Here is a 20,629-nt window from a genome sequence, read left to right on the forward strand (position 1 = left end):
AATGTTGACGCGGTTACTCCAGATATTTTTATTAAAAATTTAAATCGGCTGGGAACAGTGTTCGCAGACATCCATTGTAGGGCTTAACAGCCTATGGACCTCCTGCAGGAGTCACAACCTCAGGATGCCATTAATCCTAGAAAGCAGGAAAGAACATATTTTATGTCTTTAGACATTTATAGGACAGAATAAGGGCCGTTTTTAAGTTAGGAACTCCCAGATCAATAAGAATCTGCTGCGGTCACAATTTGATGCAAGGCATCCTGATGTTTATCTGTGTGGAATGAGGAATTGAGTGTAAACGTCTTTCAGTGCAAGATAATGCGGCTGGAATCTATCAACAACATACATGACTAAAGTTGATCTATGCAGATAGATCACATCTTATTGGGACTCCAGGTCGTAAAACTGTAGCCCGATTCAAAACGGCTCCCTTTTCAAAAGTTTCACTTTTATATTCCTAAGTGATCATTGTTGGGCATATTGTGGATTTTTCCTCAATGCTGATACACCAAAACTTAATGAATTTGGTTTGAGGGCACTGAAAGCACCAAAAGCAAGGTAGCAGCATACCGAAAACTGATTTCTTTATTCTAAGGATGCTGGCAGTGCAGCTGGTGCCTTTAAAACAGTGGGCCATCAATGTAACACACAGGTTCTGTGTTAATGTCCCAATAATATTCAATCCCATAGCGAGGAGACACTCTGAGTTTATTTTTTGTCTTTACTTGTACACATTAAAAAGGTCATCTGATAAATATTTAAATAAGCAGGATAGGAGTAGGATAATAACTTCTGTGTTTTCATGTTGCAATGGTGTTAGCGTAATACAAGCCAGGCTAATTCATTACAGCAGTGTTGGTTAGAAAATGTATGTCATATTTTGCAATTGAGAGAAGGGGAAGTCTTAATAACAAAATGTCAGTGTTACCAAGACATTAACAAGACAATCTGGTAATTTCCAACGATCGTAATTTCAAGTGGATAATCATCTCTTTGTTTCAATGCATCAACAGTATTAATGGGATAGAATCGCGCGTAATTCATTACAGCAGACAGTACAGTGCTGGTTAGTCTGTGTGTCATCTCATGTAACTGCACAGGCAATAAAATGGTAAGAAAGTTTGTGCCATCATCTGAAGATAGCATTGTTCATCCACCTTCATAAATCCATGCATGTAAAAAGATGAGGAGAAAAATATTTTGTGGGACAGAGTCTTTTTTTCTCTCTCTCTCTCTGTGAGATATTCATTCACCCAGAGAGAGAAGCGTGGTCACAGAATTAGCAGTTTCAGCTCAGCAGAAGTCGCTAGGCTGTGAAGGAAAGAGAAATTGACTAATTAGCAATGCGCACTAAAACTTGACGGTTCTTTATAAAGGGACTGCTTTTCTAAGATGTTTGACTGCGCAGCCATTTACGCACGACAATTTTACAATAGCCTTGAGCCATAATTTTAAAACTCTCTCCAGCATCCAGCCCCTCCATGGTCACTCTTCACTGGCGATGCACGACCGTTTCTCTCCCCAACCGTGGATTTCCTATTACTCTTGTTACGACTCACTGAATCCCAGGCCCAAGGATAATGATGTGTTGTTTCTTGGTAGCATAATTTGTCACACGTACATTTTTTTGCGAAAGCTGCTCTCAGACTTCTTGCTGATGCTAATTCTGGAGACAGTATATCAAATGATGAACGACAAAAAAACCTCGCAAGCGTAACTGCTGAAGTTGCAACGCGTGGAGCTTGATCGGGTACGGATTTTACTGGGGGATCGAAGCAAAGAGAGAAAAAAAAGGAGAGGGAGAAAAAAATAATATAAAAGTGGGGGTCTGATCGAAGTGGACGCTAGTTTGCAGCCCAGTGTATACAGGTAAGTTTGTGGCCTGTCTTGTGTTAGTGACGAGTGGCAAACACTGGGGAGATGAGGCTGTGACAGGTGCCTCGGTGAATAAACACCAGTGTGAGAATCCATGGGCAGGAGCTGGATTAGACAAGGGGCTACCGCTAAATTTGTTTTTTTGGGGGGGAAAAAAGGAGAAGCGGGCATGTAGCAAACACCGTGGAAGCTCCGGCAGCTTTAGTTAGTAAGGCGCTGCTTCGGATTTTTTTTTGAAGTTTATTTCTGTTAAGAATCTGACCCCTGACGTCTGCTATTCCACCCCCCTTTCGAAGCAAAACAACTACACGGGTCTTTATGTATTAACTGGTCGGGGGTTTTAACACCATGAGGAATCATGAAACTTTAACTGTTTCGTTTGTGGTCTGCTTTAGAGCTGGGAAGATAAACCTCGAACACAAACGGCACTTGCTATTTTACCTGCTATATTTCTATAATGTTTATTAGGATCAACACGCAGGGTGACTTAGACTCGCACTAACTGGGTGCTGATTAAAATGTGCAGGCTGAACAAATAAAAAGATAATAGGGTGAATTAAATTAAAGATAACGTTAGCGCCAGGGTCTCAGCCACGGAGATATTTCGCATATAACATTTTGTAACAATAACGAAACATTTTTTCTCTCTCTCTTTTAATGGAGTGTTGGTTTGAGAAATCTGGCTTTACTTACATGGAAATGTTTGTCACGGGAGGGGGAGAAATGCCTGTGAATCTGACTGTGTGAAATGTGTGCCCTTTCAGGAGGTGTCCAAAGTTAGATACCATGTCAAGATCTGGTGACAGGACGTCCACCTTCGACCCTACCCACAGTGATAACCTCCTGCATGGCCTCAACCTTCTGTGGAGGAAGCAGCTTTTTTGTGATGTGACTCTGACAGCCCAGAGCCAGCAATTCCATTGCCACAAAGCGGTGCTGGCTTCCTGCTCCCAGTATTTCCGATCGCTTTTCTCCAACAACCAGTGCAAAGAGAGCACGAATGAGCCGGGCAGCCGGACCCCTTCCTCCCCGGCCGAGGACATCTCCAGGTCCATCAATAACATCGTGCTCCAGGGCTGCTCGGCCACCGGCGTGTGCCTGGTGCTGGAGTACATCTACACGGCCAACATGACACTGTCTCTGGACACGGTGGAGGACGTGCTGTCGGTCAGCAAGATCCTCCACATCCCCCCCGTCACCAAACTCTGCGCCCAGTTCCTCAACGACCAGATCTCCATGCAGAACTACAAGCAGATCTGCCAGATCGCCGCCATCCACGGGCTGGACGAGACCAAGAAGCTGGCCAACAAGTACTTCGTGGAGGACATCCTGCTGCTGAATTTCGAGGAGGTGTGCGCCATGATGGACTCGATGCCGCCACCTGTAGAGTCGGAGCTGGCTCTCTTTCAGATGTCCGTGCTCTGGCTCGAACACGACCGGGACACTCGCATGCAGTACGCCCCGGAGCTGATGAAGCGGCTCCGCTTCGCCCTCATCCCCGCCACCGAGCTGGTGGAGAGGGTGCAGTCGGTGGATTTCATGCGCACCGACCCGGTCTGCCAGAAGCTGCTGCTGGATGCCATGAACTACCACCTGATGCCCTTCAGGCAACACTGCCGCCAGAGCATGGCCAGCAGGTGAGAACACTCTCTTCTCCACAGCTCAGACTGCAGGGGCATGTGTTTGGATTAATCTCAGGCTTTCTCCCTGGAAAGCAAATTAAAAAAACTGAAAACCCTCTAATTACAACACGAGCCAGTTAAACTCGGGTCACCTCATTCATCGCCCCATTGAGGGAAAGATCAACTTTCAAATTAACTTTCTTCATTCATCAGGGCAGTGCCAATCTTCAACTGATGAGTCCAAGACGCTGGGAAGGCGTTACCCACTGGAAGCAATCAATTCCTCCAAACGCCCTCACTATTCAATCACATATCCCCCAGTGGGTTTGTTATAGTTGAGATTTGGGGGATGTGGCATGAGTTTAGTATTTGTGATCGGGCTAGCTGAAGGTGAACCACTAGGCAGCAATAAGAACTCATCACCCCTTCCCTACATCAAAAAATTAGAATGTTCAGGCCCCCTTTTCAACATCTCCAACCTGGAGGGATTTATCCTTTCTCCTAATGGTCCAGTTGAATGGTCCTGTGTCCAAATATGCCAGTGGTGGGGCCCATGAATAAATAAGCCACGTTCTCAATAATTAATTCTATAAATGTATATATATAACTATATGTAGAGCGACTGAATTTCCATAATGTGATTTTGTGTTGACTGAACTCCGCCCGCTCTAAGTAACTCTTGAGACCCATGTGTTGAATAGATATTGGAGCTTTAATCATGGTGCAAATGATTTGAAATAATTGAGGCAGTAATAACAGGCCATTTGTGCTCTACGTTTTAGCAGAAGAAGTGCTAAAATCCAGCTTCGTCTACAAAAATTATGGATAGACACATACCTGACATGAATTGCTAGTGTCAGATCAGGGTTGCATCCCCTCTACAGTGTTTATTTGCTTTCTGTGACACAGCATCAGAGTATCAGATCTGAGGCAGAACAATGAAAGCTTCTGAGGTTCAATCATAATCCTCCTGTATTATAAACAACGTGTGATGTATTTCCTAGTAATGCATTGCTGAAAGAAACCTGATGATAGTCTGATACACAAGCACATAGTATCATGTGACACTGAATCTTCAACTCCTATATCAGGACTATTGTTAGTTTTTCACCTACAACATTCTTCTGCACTGCACTAATGATATACACATTATGTCTACTAAAATAATTTAAAATGCTAAAAATAAAATCAGTTGCAGCCATAAAGAATGACAAAAGGCTGACAGAAAATGTTTTTTTCTCTGTATTCATCAATTGCTTGAGTTTGAAGTAGTTTGTGAAAATACATTTGTGACATATTGTAGACATCCAATATCCCTTATTTATTCTTACTGACCGTGTAATTGCAATCAGACAGTGACAGTTATAAGAATCACTATATTATTAATTTGATGATTCTGTGAAGAAAGGTGCCTACAAAGTATGGTCATGGTATTTACTTGGCATACTCCAATCTTGAATATAACCTTCAGACTTCACACAGCTGTATTCTATTCATTGACAACTCATTTTAAAAATTATTTTGTCTTGCACCATGACTCTGAAAATAAGAAATCTTTTTCACTGTTCTGACATCAATGTGTGATTTGAATTATTAGTTCATGGTAAAACCGGAGTCAGTGGTGTGATTGCCTAACAGATTGCTGTGATCATGTAGGATCTTTCATCCTCGGCTCTGTTTAACTGGTGAACCTGGTTAGACAGTAATTGATATGCACCCACTAAGTATCAGAAACTTAGTTTCAATTTTTAATTTTCTGAAATAACTTTAAGTGGCGATGGAACAAAGGCATATATTGGGGTACTACCAATTAATGCTTCGTTTCAAACGTAAAATTGAAGAAATGGCCCCGCAGAAGTATCGTGTGTGTAAGCAGCATATTGGGGCACAATAGTGCTCTGACATGTGGGATTGCACCTGTAATCCTCCTTAGGCTGCATCTCAAATCTGAGTCGTGTGGCTGTAAGAGGTGCTGAACAGAGGGTCTCTATCATGGGGGGAAGAGAAAATCAGAGCAAGTTGTGTCCAAAGCATTGTGCTGAATTTCCCAGTGGTCTGTGTTCCATTCATTGAGACATGGAAACAGGTCAGCCACTGTGCTCTCAATCATAGATGATACATGTCACACAGAGGTCAAGAGAATGGGCAAGGAGGAAAATAACCTTTCAAAAACTTCATCCTCAAAATAAAAATGATCTAATTACAATAATCACTATGGTAACCCCACTTGCCTCCCAAGTGTACACATGCCTGCTGGTTCATTATTATCTAATTGCATGGGTGATAGTGTTATTTTCAGTATTCTCAATACTGTGATAACTACCTGCAGTGATGCTAAAACATGATTTTCCCACAGGTAGTTATCCCATAACTGGCAGCATTGTGTGGCACATTGTAGAATAGATTATAACAGTCCTGCTGCATTGTTTTACAAAACAAACAGGACACATTCTTTTTTTTGAACACTGAAGAAAGTGTGATATGTTAAGACATTTATGAAAATAAGGAAGGGGAAGCCCAAACAAGAACTATGTATCGAAATGAATATCAACTTCTGGAATGCGTATTCTTTGGTTTAATTCACTTTTGTGCCACAAAAGCATAACTCACTTATCTTTGCATCATTAGCCAGGCATTTCCCTTCATACTCGTGGATTTATATCAGTAATGCACTGCCAGGGTTGTGAAATGTACTATTTATTATCTGAGACAGTGTAAAGCAGCATTTGATGAGGTCACCTTTTTCATTGGAATTAACTTTTTCTGATGTAAAATTATGCTGATCTTATTGGTATTTAACTGTAAGATTAACAATGAACAAATATCCAAAACCATTCTGTACTGAATTTTAAGTCATTATAAGCTGTTTAAGTGGGAACAGTTTGAGCAACTTTATTTTATTCATTTGTAGGATCTGAATGTCACTGACAAGGTCAGCATTTATTACTCATTTCTACTTGCCCTTGAAAAGGTAGTAGTGAGCTGCCTTTTGGAACCACTGCAGTCTGTGTGGTGAAGGCACACGTAGAGAGCTGTTTGGGAGGGCGTTCCAGGATTTTTTTTGAGGTGACAATGAAGAAATGGTGATTTAGTTCCAAGTTAGGATATGTTTGACTTGGATGGAACTTGAAGATGGTGGTATTCCCATATTCTGCTGCCTTTGTTCTTCTAGGTGATAGTGCCCTACATTTGGAAGGTACGGTTTAAGGAAGCTTAGGATTTTAATGCATCTTGTAAATGGTATATAATTACCATCATGTATCGGTGCTAGAAGATGAATGTTTAAGCTGGTACGTGGGCTGTTGGTCAAGTGGGTTTTTTTATTTATTCATTGACAGGATGTGGGCATTGCTGGCTCAGCCAGCATTTATTGCCCATCCATAATTGCCCTTCAGAAGATAATAGTGAACTGCCTTTTTGAACTGAGCTGCAGTCCATGTGATATAGGTATGCTCACAGTGCTGTAAGGAAGGGAGTTCCAGGATTTGGACCCAGCAATAGTGAGGGAATGTAGATATAGTTCCAAATCAGGACAGTGTGTGACTTGGAGAGGAACTTGAGGAGAAGGTGTTCCCAGCTATCTACTGCCTTTTGTCTTTCTAACTGATAGAGATAGTGGGTTTGGAAGGTGCTCCCTATAAAACCTTGGTGGGTTCCTACAATGTCTCTTGTAGATGGTACACACTGCCTATACTGTGCATTGGTGGTGGAGGGAGTGAATGTTAAGGTGTTGAATGGGTTGGTTTGTGCTGGATGGCATTAAGCTTTTTGAGTACTGGTGGAGCAACACTTATCCAGGGAAATAAAAAACATTCCATCATACTGCAGACTTTTGCCTAATGGATGGTGGACAGGTTTCGGAGAGTCAGGAGGTGGGCTACTCACCACAGAATACAGCCACAGTATTTACATTGTTGGCCAAGTTAAGTTTCTGATCAATAATAATGCCTGGAATGTTGAAGGTGGGGTGATTCAACAATGGTAAATGCCATTGAACATCAATGGGAGATAGCAAGAGTCTCTATTGTTGGGGATTTTTTTTCTTGTACTTGGTTGGCACAGCTATTACATACCACTTAGCATCCCAAGCCTAAATGTTGTCCCACTCTTGCTGCATATGGATATGGACCACTTTCTATCAGAGAAGATGAGTAAAATCACACATGGTACTCAACACTGAGCAATCATAAGTGAACATCCCTACTTTTGACATTACGATGGGGCAGTGGGGGGAGGAAATTGCTGAAGTTGGTTGAGCCTAGAACACCACCCTAAGGAACTCCTACAACAATGCCCTGGGACTGAGATGATTGACCTCTAACAACAATATTGCCATCTTCCTTTCTGCTTGGTATGACTCCAACCAGGATAGAGCTTTCCCCTCTGGTTCCTATTGACTTCAGCTTTGCTCAGACTCTGAAAAACAAAGAACCTAAGAAATAGGAATGGGAGTAGGCCATTTAGCCCCTTAAACCTCATCTAACAATTAATAAGATCATGGCTGATCTGATCATGGCCTTAACACCACTTTCGTGCCTGCCCTCCTTAATCCTTAACTCCAATCTTGAATACATTCAATGATCAAGCCCCACTGATATCTGTGGTAATAAATTCCAAAGAATAATGAGTAAAAAAAAATTCTCCTCATCTCAATCTTAAATGGAAGACTTTTCATTTTTAAAGATTGCCCCCTAGTTTTAGATTCACTTACAAGGGCAAACATCCTCTCAGCATTTACCTTATCAAACCCCCTGAGAATCTTATTTGTTTCAATAAGATCACCTGTCATTCTGCAAAACCCACATGAATAAAGGCTCACCCTGTTCAACCTTTCTTTTGTGCCACACTTGGTCCAATGCTGTCTTGATGTCAAGGGCAGTCACTCTCATCTCACCTCTAGAATTTGGTTCCTTTGTTCATGTTTAGATCAAGGCTGTCATGAGGTCTGGAACCAAATAGTCTTGGTGAAATCCAAACTGAGCTAAGTAATTGCCATTTAATAGCACTCCCAGTTATACCTTCTATCACCTTGCTGATGACTGACAGTAGACTCATGATGTGGTATTTGGCTGAATTAGATTTGTCCTGTCTTTTGTGGACAGAACATATCTGGACATTTTTCCACACTGTCAGGTAGATGCTGAATGTGGCAGAGCTATGACCTGACCTGTAATTGTGGGGTCACCTAGCTTTACTTACACCATGCTACCTTCATTATTAAGGTGCATGCGGTCCTGTTAATATGTTAAGAAATATGAGCAGGATTAGGTCAGCTGATCCCTCAAGACACACCACCATTCAATAAGATAATGGCAGATTTGATTATGGCTTTACCTCCCAATTTTCTGCCTGCTCCCCACTGTAACCTTAAAAATCTATTCTGAATCTATCCTATTTAGCATGATAGTCATGCCATCCAACACCATGAAGAGTGCCCTCTGCAAGGACTGCACATTTATCACTTCTACCAATACTGACAAGGGTAGGTCCATCTGTGACATGTAGATTGGTGAGACCAAGATCAAATAGGTTTTTGTCTCATTGGCCCTCCCACTATTTGCTACAGGCACATATTGGCAAATATATCATTCAGGACTGAGCCAGCTTCGTAGGTGGAGGGGCTTCTGAGCCATTAATAGAGATAGATGTAAAAGTCTCCCACCCACACTATATTCCATGTCCTGTGCTACTCTTACTGCTTCTTCCAAATGATGTTCAACATGGGGGAGTACTGATTCATCAGCTGAAGGAGATGGGTGGGTAGTAATCAGCAAGACGATTCTTTGCCAATTCTTGATCTGATACTAAAGTCAATGTTGAGGCCACCCAGAGCTATTGCTACTCGACTGCATGCCACTGTGCCACTACTTCTGTTCATTCGGTCCTATCAATGGGACAGGACATACCCAGGGGTGAGCTAGGACACTGACTGCAATGGTATAATACAGTGAGAATGATAATGTCAGGCTGTTGCTTAGCTAATCTGTGGGATAGCTCTTTCAATTCAACCACAAGTCCTCAGATGTTAGTGAGGAGGCCTGTGCAGGGTCAGCTGGGCAGAGTGTATCTTTGATATTTCCGGTGCCTAGGTGGATGCCAGGCCATCTGTCAGGTTTTATTATTTACCTTTTCTGTAATGTTTGTTACAACTCAGTGACCCTCAGTTATAATGATCTCAGTAGTAAAACTGAAAACTTAGGTACTTACTAAAAGAATAAAACCATAATGTTTAATGGTCAAAACAAAATCATTGTACTACACAAAAACCAAAGAACGTGAATACTAATAGCTGCACTTTGGGCTGGGTTTTCTGGCCCTGCCTGTCACTAGGACCATCCTGTCCCGAAGGAAGTCAATGGACTTTTGGCTGGGCCACCCCATCCCTTGCAGTGGATCCTGTCATGGTGGAACTAGAAAATCCTGACCTCTACCCTAAATAGTCAGTTAAAGTGAAGATATGAAAGATATAATGAACATTGTGTTCTAACCGAACTTCTTAACTCAAATTTCCTTCCATACCCATTTGACTTACACAAGTCAGAGATTTGTCAGAAATTAGAAAACTAAGCACTTTGTCTGTGTACTGTTTCAAAGATTTGTTTGAGAGTTAAAACTTCTTTGGCCCTCCACTACTTCTGGTAAGGATTTCCCATCAAACCTTCTCCCACCACCTCACATTTGTAGACTCCGTATGTAACACAGGGGTCATTAGCATCGTAAGTATAGTCACCTTGGGTCAGAACTCTCCTGGTTTTAATGTTCTTTAACTCTGGAATCTTACATCTAGGAATTCTATCTTTTCAGCTTGATTTTCCCAACTCACTGTTAGCAAAGTCCTTCAACTATGTAGGGTTTTAATCCTTTTAGCCAGTACACAGAATCTCAACTGAATTTGGCTTGAAGAAATGTTCCCTGCAGCCAGTTTTGTCTCAGCTAAACTAAACTGCTTGAAAACAGAACCATATCCAGGAATCTATTTCTCTCTGTAATTAACTTATTATTTACCCTTTTCCGACAGTTTTAAAATCTTCCATCCAGCTTGGTCACTTGATCAGTTGAAGCAAGTTGCTTTTTACAAAAAAATTATTTTTCAGAAAAACTTGGTTCTTAAAGGGACCATCGCTCCCAACATAAACTATAGGTTTTTCCCCGAAAGTATACAGGACCACAGTTACTGCTTCTCAAAAGATAAAAGGTTTGACTGAAGTAGGGATTTTTTAACAACACTTTAAACTGCTACACATTTTAACTTGTTAAATACTTTAGCAACTATCATATACAACGCACACAGTAATACCCTTCCTATAGTTTAATTGTTGGCAGTCTCGGGGCGCAGTGGGTAGCCTCCCTCCCTCTGAGCCAAAAGCCCTGAGTTCAAGTCTCACCCCACACTTGATGGTCAAAGAAAGCGTGTTCATATTGTGGTCAAACATGCGTGTCAACCTGCAAATCCCTCCAACATGCCAGTGGCTGGTGATAAGAATGGAAGAGACTCCTGGTCAGCCATGATTGATATGTAGTAATGCCCCCAAACTATAAGCCCCTAGTGACAGACTAATCACCTGATCCAGGAATAACTAGCTATAGAAACAGATGAAATCCTGCCTTGGTGCGTCTCTAGGCATGGGAAGAGAATTGGAACAGTTTAATCAAAATTCAAATGTTCAACATCTTGTGAAGTCAGGTCATTTGTCCAGTAATCATAGCATTTAAATAGAGGGACAAATTATGTCCAAAACATTTGGCAAATAAATAAGATTATAAACCTCCGTTGTGCAGCTTTTAAAATAAATAGCTAAACTCTGAATAAAGCATCTGCAATTATGTTGTTCCTTCTTGCATAATGAATAATTTTAAAGATAAATGGTTGCAGTAGTGTAACTCCAGTAAAGTAAGTGGAGATTCATGGTCTGGAATTACTATAAGAACACGAGTGGATTACAATCACTGCCTCTCTGGCAATTCGGAAATGTATATCTCAAACTGTTGCAGAACCAAAACAAGGCTTAATGTTTCTTTTTCAACCATTTTTAACCACCTTTTTTCAGCAAGGACTAAGTTTTCTTGAGAAAGAATTGACTGGATGCTCTGTGTTAACATTATCATCTTGTAAGAAGATGGCTGCAGCACACACATCTTGAGTATCAATTGCTATCTTGAATGGTATGCTGAAATTTGGAGCAGAACATTGACTATCACAAAAGTGTTCTCCTACACCCCCTATTGTATCAGGCTTGATCCTTTGGCTGATTGCCAGTGATAGAATGAGGGACATCCCATGCCATGAGGTCACAGATTATTGTTGATTGGTGATGATGGCTACCCAACTTTGAGCTGTTAGATTTGTTGTGAATATATCCCTCTTAATACAATGATAGTGTCACACAAAGCAATGGACAGTAAGTCAATGTGAAGATAGGACTTTGTCTCCACAAAGACTATGTGGTGATCACTCCTATCAATAATATCATGGATGGAGACATTACAACAAATAGATTGGTGAAGGTGAGGTTAAAGATATTCTAAAGGAGAGTTTTAAAGTTACGAAAGATTTTGATAGAGTGGACACAGATGGAGGCCTGGATTTTTAGGCAAAATGACCTGGTTCCACAGGCTCATCTGGGGGAAAGTGACCCAAAATCCATTCCGTGGTGATGGGGTTTCCTCGGAGTCAGGTCAAGCAACCCAGAATGAATGTGGAGGATGCCAGGTATAGAGGTGGGCTGGGTGGAAGGTCTGTCTTGTACACGGCCATTATGTCTTCGTTTAGAGAATCCTCCAGCGCTCACTTTCTCACACTCCCACACTCCCCATCCATGCCAACCCATATAACTTCATGCCCCCCATCAACCCCATGACCCCTCACACCCTCCATGCCAACATATTCTCTTCTGCCCACCCCTTCCCATGGTCCCTCATCCTCTATATGTCAACCTATGCTCTTCACCCACCTATGCAGACTTAAATGTCGACTCATGCCAACCTTTGTCCCCCTCCCATCCCCCCTTTCCCTACACTCAAGACGCCAACGCATCCAGTATCCTTCAGGAACAGACAGACCTGAGTGTCATCTGGGTACCTCACCTGGGCCATTTGCTTTCCAGGATCGATTTTCAAGAAGGTTGCTATGACATCGGCAATGGTTCATCCAAGGCCTCTGGGTTGGAGGGGGTGCTCTTGCTGACCTCTTACTCAAAACAGGCATAGAATGCACTGAGGTCATCGGGGAGAGATGCATTGGAGATGACGATCTTTCCTGCCTTTATCTTGTAGCCTGTTATGTCTTGCTGATCTCGCTTGGGATTCTAGTTTGGTCCAGTGCTGTCTTTTGGCATCCTTGATGGATCACCATAGATCATATCTGGCTTTCTTGTATAGATGTGGATGTGCCTGCGTTGGACTGGGGTAAACACAGTAAAAAGTCTGACAACACCAAGTTTTAGTCCAACCGATTTATTTGATAGTAAACGCACAAGCTTTCGGGTTAGTCCCTTTGTCAGGACGAAGGGACTAACCCGAAAGCTTGTGCGTTTACTATCAAATAAATCGGTTGGACTAAAACCTGGTGTTGTCAGACTTTTTACTGTTTTTTCTTGTATAGGTCAGAGTCACCTGACTTGAACGTCTCATACCTGGACTTCAGCAGGGAATGGATATCCCTGTTCATGAAGTGGAGATGCCGGCGTTGGACGGGGATAAACACAGTAAGACGTCACACAACACCAGGTTGGACTTTAACCTGGTGTTGCGAGACTTCTTACTGTGTTTATCCCTGTTCATCCATGGTTTCCAGTTGGGAAACAGGCAAATTTGCTTTTTTGGCATACAGTCTCCTACACATTTACTAATGAAGTCAATTACTGTCGTGGCATACTCATTCAGGCTAATTGCAGAGTTTCGAAATACTGACAATAAATCAAATCAAATCAAATGAAAAGCACCAGGACCCATGCTGAATGTTCCAAGTGTCTATTACAGACTTTATTCAAGAAATACTCTCATTCATAAAGGCCCATTTACTACATTTAAACGCCTTCAACCACATTATCCCTTATAACAACAAACAATTAATTCAATTTTATAAACCTCAATAAAACAAACAATGGAATTCCTAATCTGACTTGAAAGATTTCATAACCAAATGGAGCTGTCAATCTGTGAAACAGGAGGCACCCTGCTGTGATAATGAACTGTTGTAAAATCAGTCATGCAACACTAATCGAGTAGTGGTTGTCTTAAGGCTAATGCCAATGCACAACGTGCCATCCTTAGTCAATCTGTCCTACTGGTAGAACAGGACATACTGAAGAAAGATGATGAAACTATTCAGGCCAATCAGCTATTTCTTATCTACTGTCTGTGACTGCACTCCCTCTGGAGAATTAGTGCAGGTATCTGGATATCTGGATTAGTAGTCCAGGAACATTACCACTATGCAATTCCACCGCACCCCCCCTCCCTATATTTTCAAGTCAAGACAAAATAACTTCAATCTTTAGTAATTAAAACTTAGAAAGTGTTTTTTTTATTTCTAAGACAGTAGCTGTGTTCTTAGTTATTCAACAATCAAGTCTTCAGAAAGTTGGATTTTTTTCTAGTTAGACATAACCACAGCACTAAACGTCCAGTAACCTTGCTTACCCTCAGGCTGTGCAGTTATGTAATGTGAGTCGTATGTGAAAATACATTGCTGTGACAGTGAATGGAGAACTAGTTCCTGTTACCTGTTGACTGAACTTTACACCATATTTGGTTCCTTCTTCCAAGGTATTTTCTTCTCAATGATTAAAAGTGTTTGAAGAGAATGGATACACATCTGAGTTAGTTATGCTCAGAATGTTGCAGTACTTTTGGAAACAACACAAAGTTCACAAACTGTGACTTTTGGGAGTTAACCAACCTTTTTGTTAACACAAACATTGATGCCTTGTTCATTTGGCCTGAACAACCTTTTACTGGGCTGCAATTTGTTTTGTGATACAGTTCAGCTCTTTTTGCTCACATTATCTAGAAAATTTACACTTCATTATTCTCTAAACTGGCCTTAAGAAAGTTGGTATGGAAACCTCATGTAATATTCAAACTTGACAATCTTTTTAGAAGCAGTGAGTCTAACGTATCTTTGCTGATTTAGGCAAGGAACACTGGTAGCATTGTCAACTAACAGCAAACCAGGTCATGTATAAAGCTCTGCCAAACTATAATGTAACACACTATTAATACTAACCATGACAATTAGATGTCAGTGCAGATTGGAAATGGACAAAGCCTCAGTTAACCACTTTGTCAGATATGAAACGGGCAATCGAAGCAGTTTGAGGATTGGGGATTCAGATAAGTAATTGGATCCTTCTGTTGCATTATCTGATTCTACTTGTAATATGGCAACATTTCAATTTAAAATGACAATCATGTTACACTCTATTTAAAGTACAGTTTTAAATAAGTCAGCATATTGATTAATACCAGGCTGGAGTCCAATAAATATATTGTGCAATTCTAGGGCAGAATTATTCAATAACATTGTGTCAAAGTTCACAATTACAAGTAGTGTCTTGCTTGAGTGGGAGTCTCATATACTGCGCCACATTGGAATTTGAGCTCTCTGCAATGCCCTTTTAATCAGGTCCTGAGTTTAATCACGTGGAAAGTTAGTGAGTGAAGGTGAGGTTTTTCTCAACAGGGTGGAGACACAAACATGAATGTTCCGCCCAGTATGCACCAGCTACAGACAGGCAATGGCAAAAGCCTGGGAAATTTTTTTTCAGATGGACAGAAGGAGACTACAGAAAAGAAAATGCCTCAGTGCTGCTGTATTTCTTCTTCTTCTTTATCTACATCCATTTACCCTGTTGATGCTCTCCTACCTTCTTTATTCTGGTGTTTTCTTTTGCTCTTTTTATCTAATAAAGATTTGCCCAGATGAGGATTTTGCTGGTACCAGACTTTACCTCTGTTTCCTTGCTCTCTCTGTTCTCCAGTGGAAAAAAAGCACGTGGAAGCTATTAGGAGACACTGCTGTTTCAGCATCATTGTACAAATGGAATATCTCTATCAAAACTAGAGGTTCTGTTGCTCAAACACAGTATTGCACCTTGGATGGTGGGGTTTCACTCATGATATAACTCTCACTTTCTGCACGGGAGAGAGAAAAGAGAATAGGGTTGAATGGGGAGGTAGTGGATTAGTGATATTGTCACCAGACTGGTAATCCAAAGATCCAGAGTAATGCTCTGGGGTCCCGAGTTCGAATCCCACCATGGCAGATGGTGAAATGTGAATTTAATAAAATTCTGGAATTAAAAGTCTAATGTTGACCATGAAGTTGCTTTCGATTGTCGTACAAACCCATCTGGTTCACTAATGTCCTTTAGGGAAGGAAGTCTGCAGTCCTTACCTGGTCAGGTCTATATGTGACTCCAGAGCCACAGCAATGTGGTTGACTTTTAAGTGCCCTCAGGGATGGGCAATAACTGCAGGACCAGCCAGTGATGTCCACATCCCATGAACAAATAAAAAAAATCCAAATATCACTGCAATTCAGCTTTGTCTGAATGAAACAAGATCACTTACAAATGAAAAGTAATTATGATGACACACCAATTCTGCCCCAAATTTTATTTTATAGAAGTGTAACAGCATAAAGTTATAAATGCACCACAGATAAAAATAGTTCTCATGATGTAGCACAGCAGAGTGCCGGACTGATTTAGACATTTCTGAGTAATCGATGTACACGTCCCTCCCCTGGAAAACTTTCATTTCTGACTCTTTTAGTAAATTTTGTAGTAATGTTTTGTAGATGGTTTTATGCATACAACAATAAATCATGACCAATAAATATGACTTAAATCAACACTATTATAAGAAAGATTATAAAGATGACACAGTAAGACAGTGGTTAACACTGTGCCTCAGTGCCAGGCACTTGGATTCAATTCCATCCTTTAGTGACTGGGTAGAGTTTGCATGTTCTCCCTGCGTCTGCATGGGTTTCCTCCAGGTGCTCAGGATCCCTCCCACAGTCCAAAGATGTGCAGGTTGGGTGGATTACCCATGCTAAATTGCCCTTTAGTGTCCAAAGATATATAGATTAGGGGGATTGGTGGGGTAAATACCTAGGGTTGTAGAGATAGGGCGAGGGTAGGCCTCGAGAAGATGGTCTGCTGGAGAGTCGGTGCAGATCTAATGGGCTGAATGGCCTCCTTTTACACTGTATGGATTCTATGAGGTGGAAAGGAATATATGGCACCAGCTATGAATATATGGTATATGGTGAAGAATACAATGTGTAGATACTACAGGCACTAAAATATACTACTTACCCAACAGATTCAAATTCAATGTCTTGACAGAGTTTGTTGAATCTGATAGCAAAATTTAGACAATGTATTGAAATAATATAAGGAAATAGCAGCTGGCAATAAATAAACCTCTCTCCTCCAGAGACAGGGTATCTAGATCTTCCCAAGGTGTGAAATGTTAACAGGCTGTTCAATTGACAGTAACTTCCAAAAACAGTAAAGATCTGACTTGTGTGATCAACTTTATTGCAATTTATTAATCATTACAAGGTCAGGGAGAGAAAGTTAATGGATGGATCAGAGAAGATGATCACCAACCAGATTACGTAGCTAAAGACACCTGCCTTAATTGCACTCTTGATAGTTTATCTCCAAGAAAGCACCAAATACTTTAATCTAATGCTCATAATCTTGTCTTGAGACATTTATTTTTAAAGGTGAGCATTAATTTTGTTTCTTCTAGTAACTTACTGGAATATAATAGCATCATTGTGCCCTGAAAGTTAATAAGTTAAAACTGTAGAGTGGTGAGATCCAGGATTGGATTTAGTGTTCACAATGCAGGTCCCGCCTACTGATTGCAGAACCATTGGGAAACCCATGTTGGTTCAGAGGGGAAGACCAACCCAAATGAAGTGCCTCTCAGGCATTTAACTGGCCAGCACGAGCCTCCCCTGGGATATAGGACCCCAGTGGCAGAACTCTCACCTGCCAGCCAATCAAACACCAGCATCTCTATGGTCAGGAGCACTACTGAATGGGGTGACAGCTGCCATTAGTACAGTGAGACCTTCAACAGAGATTATTGTGAAATCTCTGGAACTAGGGTTCACAGGGTTGGAAGTAACCAGCAAAGGATGGGGAGGGGGTTGGATGCAAGGGCAAAAGGGTGGCTCTCAGCTGGTAATCCCCTTCCCTATGCTAAGTCTCATGATCAGATACTAAAGGCCTTTGAAAGAGGGACTCTTTAGGATGCAGCTGTGAAACCCAACCACCTTTGTGGGCAGCCTATAGGCAACACAGGAAACCCAGGCGAGTTTGGAGCAATTGCTGAGCCACCATTAATTTCCATGGGCTCTGGGATAATGACCTTTAATTGGCTTGTTAATGAGTCTTATTGTCAGGGGAGGGTTCCCCGAGTTAGTCCATTCCCACTGTTGACTAAAGGGGGAGGGGGTGTCAATTCTCTTGGGATACATGGCCTGCCCCTCAGTTGTGCTGGCCCACTCATTTACCTGCTCCAGTGTACTGCACCAAATCCAATCCCTAATGTGCTATGGAATATCAACCACTATATTATTCCCAACCTTGGCCGTGTCTTTAAATTGCACCTGGGTGCATTGGTACTTCTGAGGAGGAATCAGAAACATTGATTTGTGCAAGCCCAATTGTTGATCCATTTTAAAAAGGTTAAATGAATGCTTTAATGAACTGCTACTTTCAAGGTGTTTCTGGTACTATAGAATCATCTTTGCACAAAAAGTTTAAAAAGAGAGGAGGAGTAAGAGCAGCCTGAATGCAGATTCTTCTTATGATAAATGAAGCTGAATTTGACCTGATCTGACATTTTGCGGAATTATTGATGACATGGGGCAAAGTGTTCTGTGCTGACCTAAAGGTTATTTGTTGAAACATGTTTAGTCTGATCAGAAGAACAATTGTGATGTTGCCCAGATCTGTGAATTGGCATTCGTATTGATAAGCCTTTCACCAAATACCAAAACAGAAGAGTTGTCACCTTGTAAAGAAGGAAAGGCTGGGCAGACTGGGCTTGTTTCCACTGGAGTTTTGATGAGTGAGGAGGAGGCCTGATTGAAGTATATAAAATCTTGACAAGGTGGAGATCTTGTGTGTGAGTCCAGAATAAAGGGGAATTAGTTGTCCAAAATTAGGGATCATCCTTTTAGGGCAGAGGTGAGGAGATTTATTTTTCTCTCAGAGGGTTGTGCAACTTTGGAACTTCCTGCACCAAGGCTCATTAGGTATTTTTAAAGCAGAGGTAGGTAGATTCTTATTAGGTTATTGGGGGTAGATGGGAATGTGGAACTCAACATAAACAGATCAACCATGACCTTATCAAATGGTAAAATAGGCTAGAAGTGCAGAATGGCTTGCTTCAACTCCTAATTTGTACATTTGTATGTTTGTGGAAACAAAATACTGTGGACACCAGAAATCATAACAGAAAAATGCAAGAAATAATCAGCAAACTGGCAGCATCTATGGAGAAAGAAACTTGAAATGCTGGGTGGAATCTTGTGTCCTTCCTTATGGCAGTTTTCCACGTTCACCTTAGTTACGGCTGTGGCAGGAAGTTCCATAAACAATGGCTTAGTGGTATTGTCTGTGGAGCCTCGTGGTACTATTGCTAGACTGTTAATCCAGAAGCTCAGCTAATGTTCTGGGTACTCGTGTTTGTATCCTGCCTCAGCAGACAGTGAGATTTGAATTCAGTTTAAAAAAGTCTGGAATTAAGACTCTACGGACTACCAGGAAACCACTGTCGATTGTCAGAAAAAACCCATCTTGTTCACTAACGTCCTTTAGGGAAGGAAATCTGCCATCCTTACCTAGTCTGGCCCACATGTGACTCCAGACCCACCGCAATGTACTTGACTCTCAACTGCCCTCAGGTGACTAGGGATGGGCAGTAAAGCCAGCAACGCCCATGTCCCATGAATAAATAAAAAACCTGCCCATCCCTCTGCCAGTTGAGGCCCTTAAATGTGTAATTAGTGCCCCCCTAAGGACCTCATCCTGCTGTCACTAGTATTAGCCCAACAATGGTCAGGGGGCTGTCTGAGGGGGGGTGCGGGGGAACCAAGACAGGCACTATCACATTTGCTTCTGGGTTCCTGGGGAGATCCTTCATTCATAGATACTCAATGCTTCATGAAGGGACTTGATATCAGGAAAGGAGGAGGAGTCTTTTTGAGAGCCAACCTCTGTCCTTGTGACCATCCCTACTTCTCCCCTGCCTCATGACTCCTACCCATCATCTCCCATCTGTACCTAGGTCCCTCCTTGATGTGAGGTCTCTGGAGCGTCTTGTAGTGGCAGCAGCCTCCGTCTACATGGTGATGCCGTTGCGTACAGAAGACCTACTGGCCTCTGATTTGCAGATTGAATCCCCACCCCCTGGGGCCCTTGATCCTGGGAGTAGTCCTGCCATGGCCAGAGTGGCACAAGTGATGATGGGCATTCTTAAAAAGAGGCAATGTGGGAGTCTGAGTAGCTGAGGCCCCATCGCTTCCAAAAGATTTCAACGGTTTTTCTCTTCAGGCCTGCTGCGTATTTCTAACATTCTGTTTTCGTATTTAAGATGTCTCTTCTTCTCATCTGATATCAAGTATCATTTCTTAAAAAGTAAACTGACAAATGTCTGCAGGGAGATCATCTTCAGGTAACTAAACAAAAATAATTGTCAGTGTATCTGTTTGAAGAATGTAGTGTTATTACAGTGTAGTAAAACAACACACTGGTGTTGTGAATTACTAAATAGTAAGTGGAACGAATGATAGACCTACAATAGATAAAGGCTGGAGTGGCAGTTCAGAGACAACAGATCCCGGCAGACTTACACACTCACTGGCTAGGAAAGGGCCACACATGCACAGTTCGTCCACCTTCAGACCAGGAATTGGCCCTTGCACATGGGCAGAAGGGAAAGAAAAGGAGATGAAGGAGTGAAACTGTGTGAATAGCAGATCAGGTGACCTGAGCAGGGGTGCCATTTGAGAAAAGGTGTCCCAGGGAGCAAGAAACTGGGCAGGGGACTGGGTGAAGGCCCCAAAGTAAGAAGCAGGTCCCAAATCAAATAAAATA

General features: G+C 41.8%; 1 protein-coding gene across 2 annotated transcripts in view; it reads left to right on the top strand.

Moving 5' to 3' along the window:
• Positions 1 to 1,322: 1,322 nt before the first annotated feature.
• The window catches only part of klhl14 (kelch-like family member 14), a 148,277-nt gene continuing 128,970 nt past the window's right edge, over positions 1,323 to 20,629 (top strand). Inside the window, exons 1-2 of one of the 2 annotated variants that reach the window (XM_080194270.1) lie at positions 1,323 to 1,872; positions 2,643 to 3,515. In XM_080194270.1, the coding sequence (XP_080050396.1) occupies positions 2,665 to 3,515 (851 nt within the window). In that variant the 5' untranslated portion in view covers positions 1,323 to 1,872; positions 2,643 to 2,664. The remainder of the gene's footprint in view (positions 1,873 to 2,642; positions 3,516 to 20,629) is intronic. The other variant, XM_080194271.1, reaches the window with a different exon arrangement.

This window comes from Carcharhinus amblyrhynchos, chromosome 8 (genome assembly GCF_965287045.1).
Source record: "Carcharhinus amblyrhynchos chromosome 8, sCarAmb.v2.hapA, whole genome shotgun sequence".
Lineage (NCBI taxonomy): Eukaryota > Metazoa > Chordata > Chondrichthyes > Carcharhiniformes > Carcharhinidae > Carcharhinus > Carcharhinus amblyrhynchos.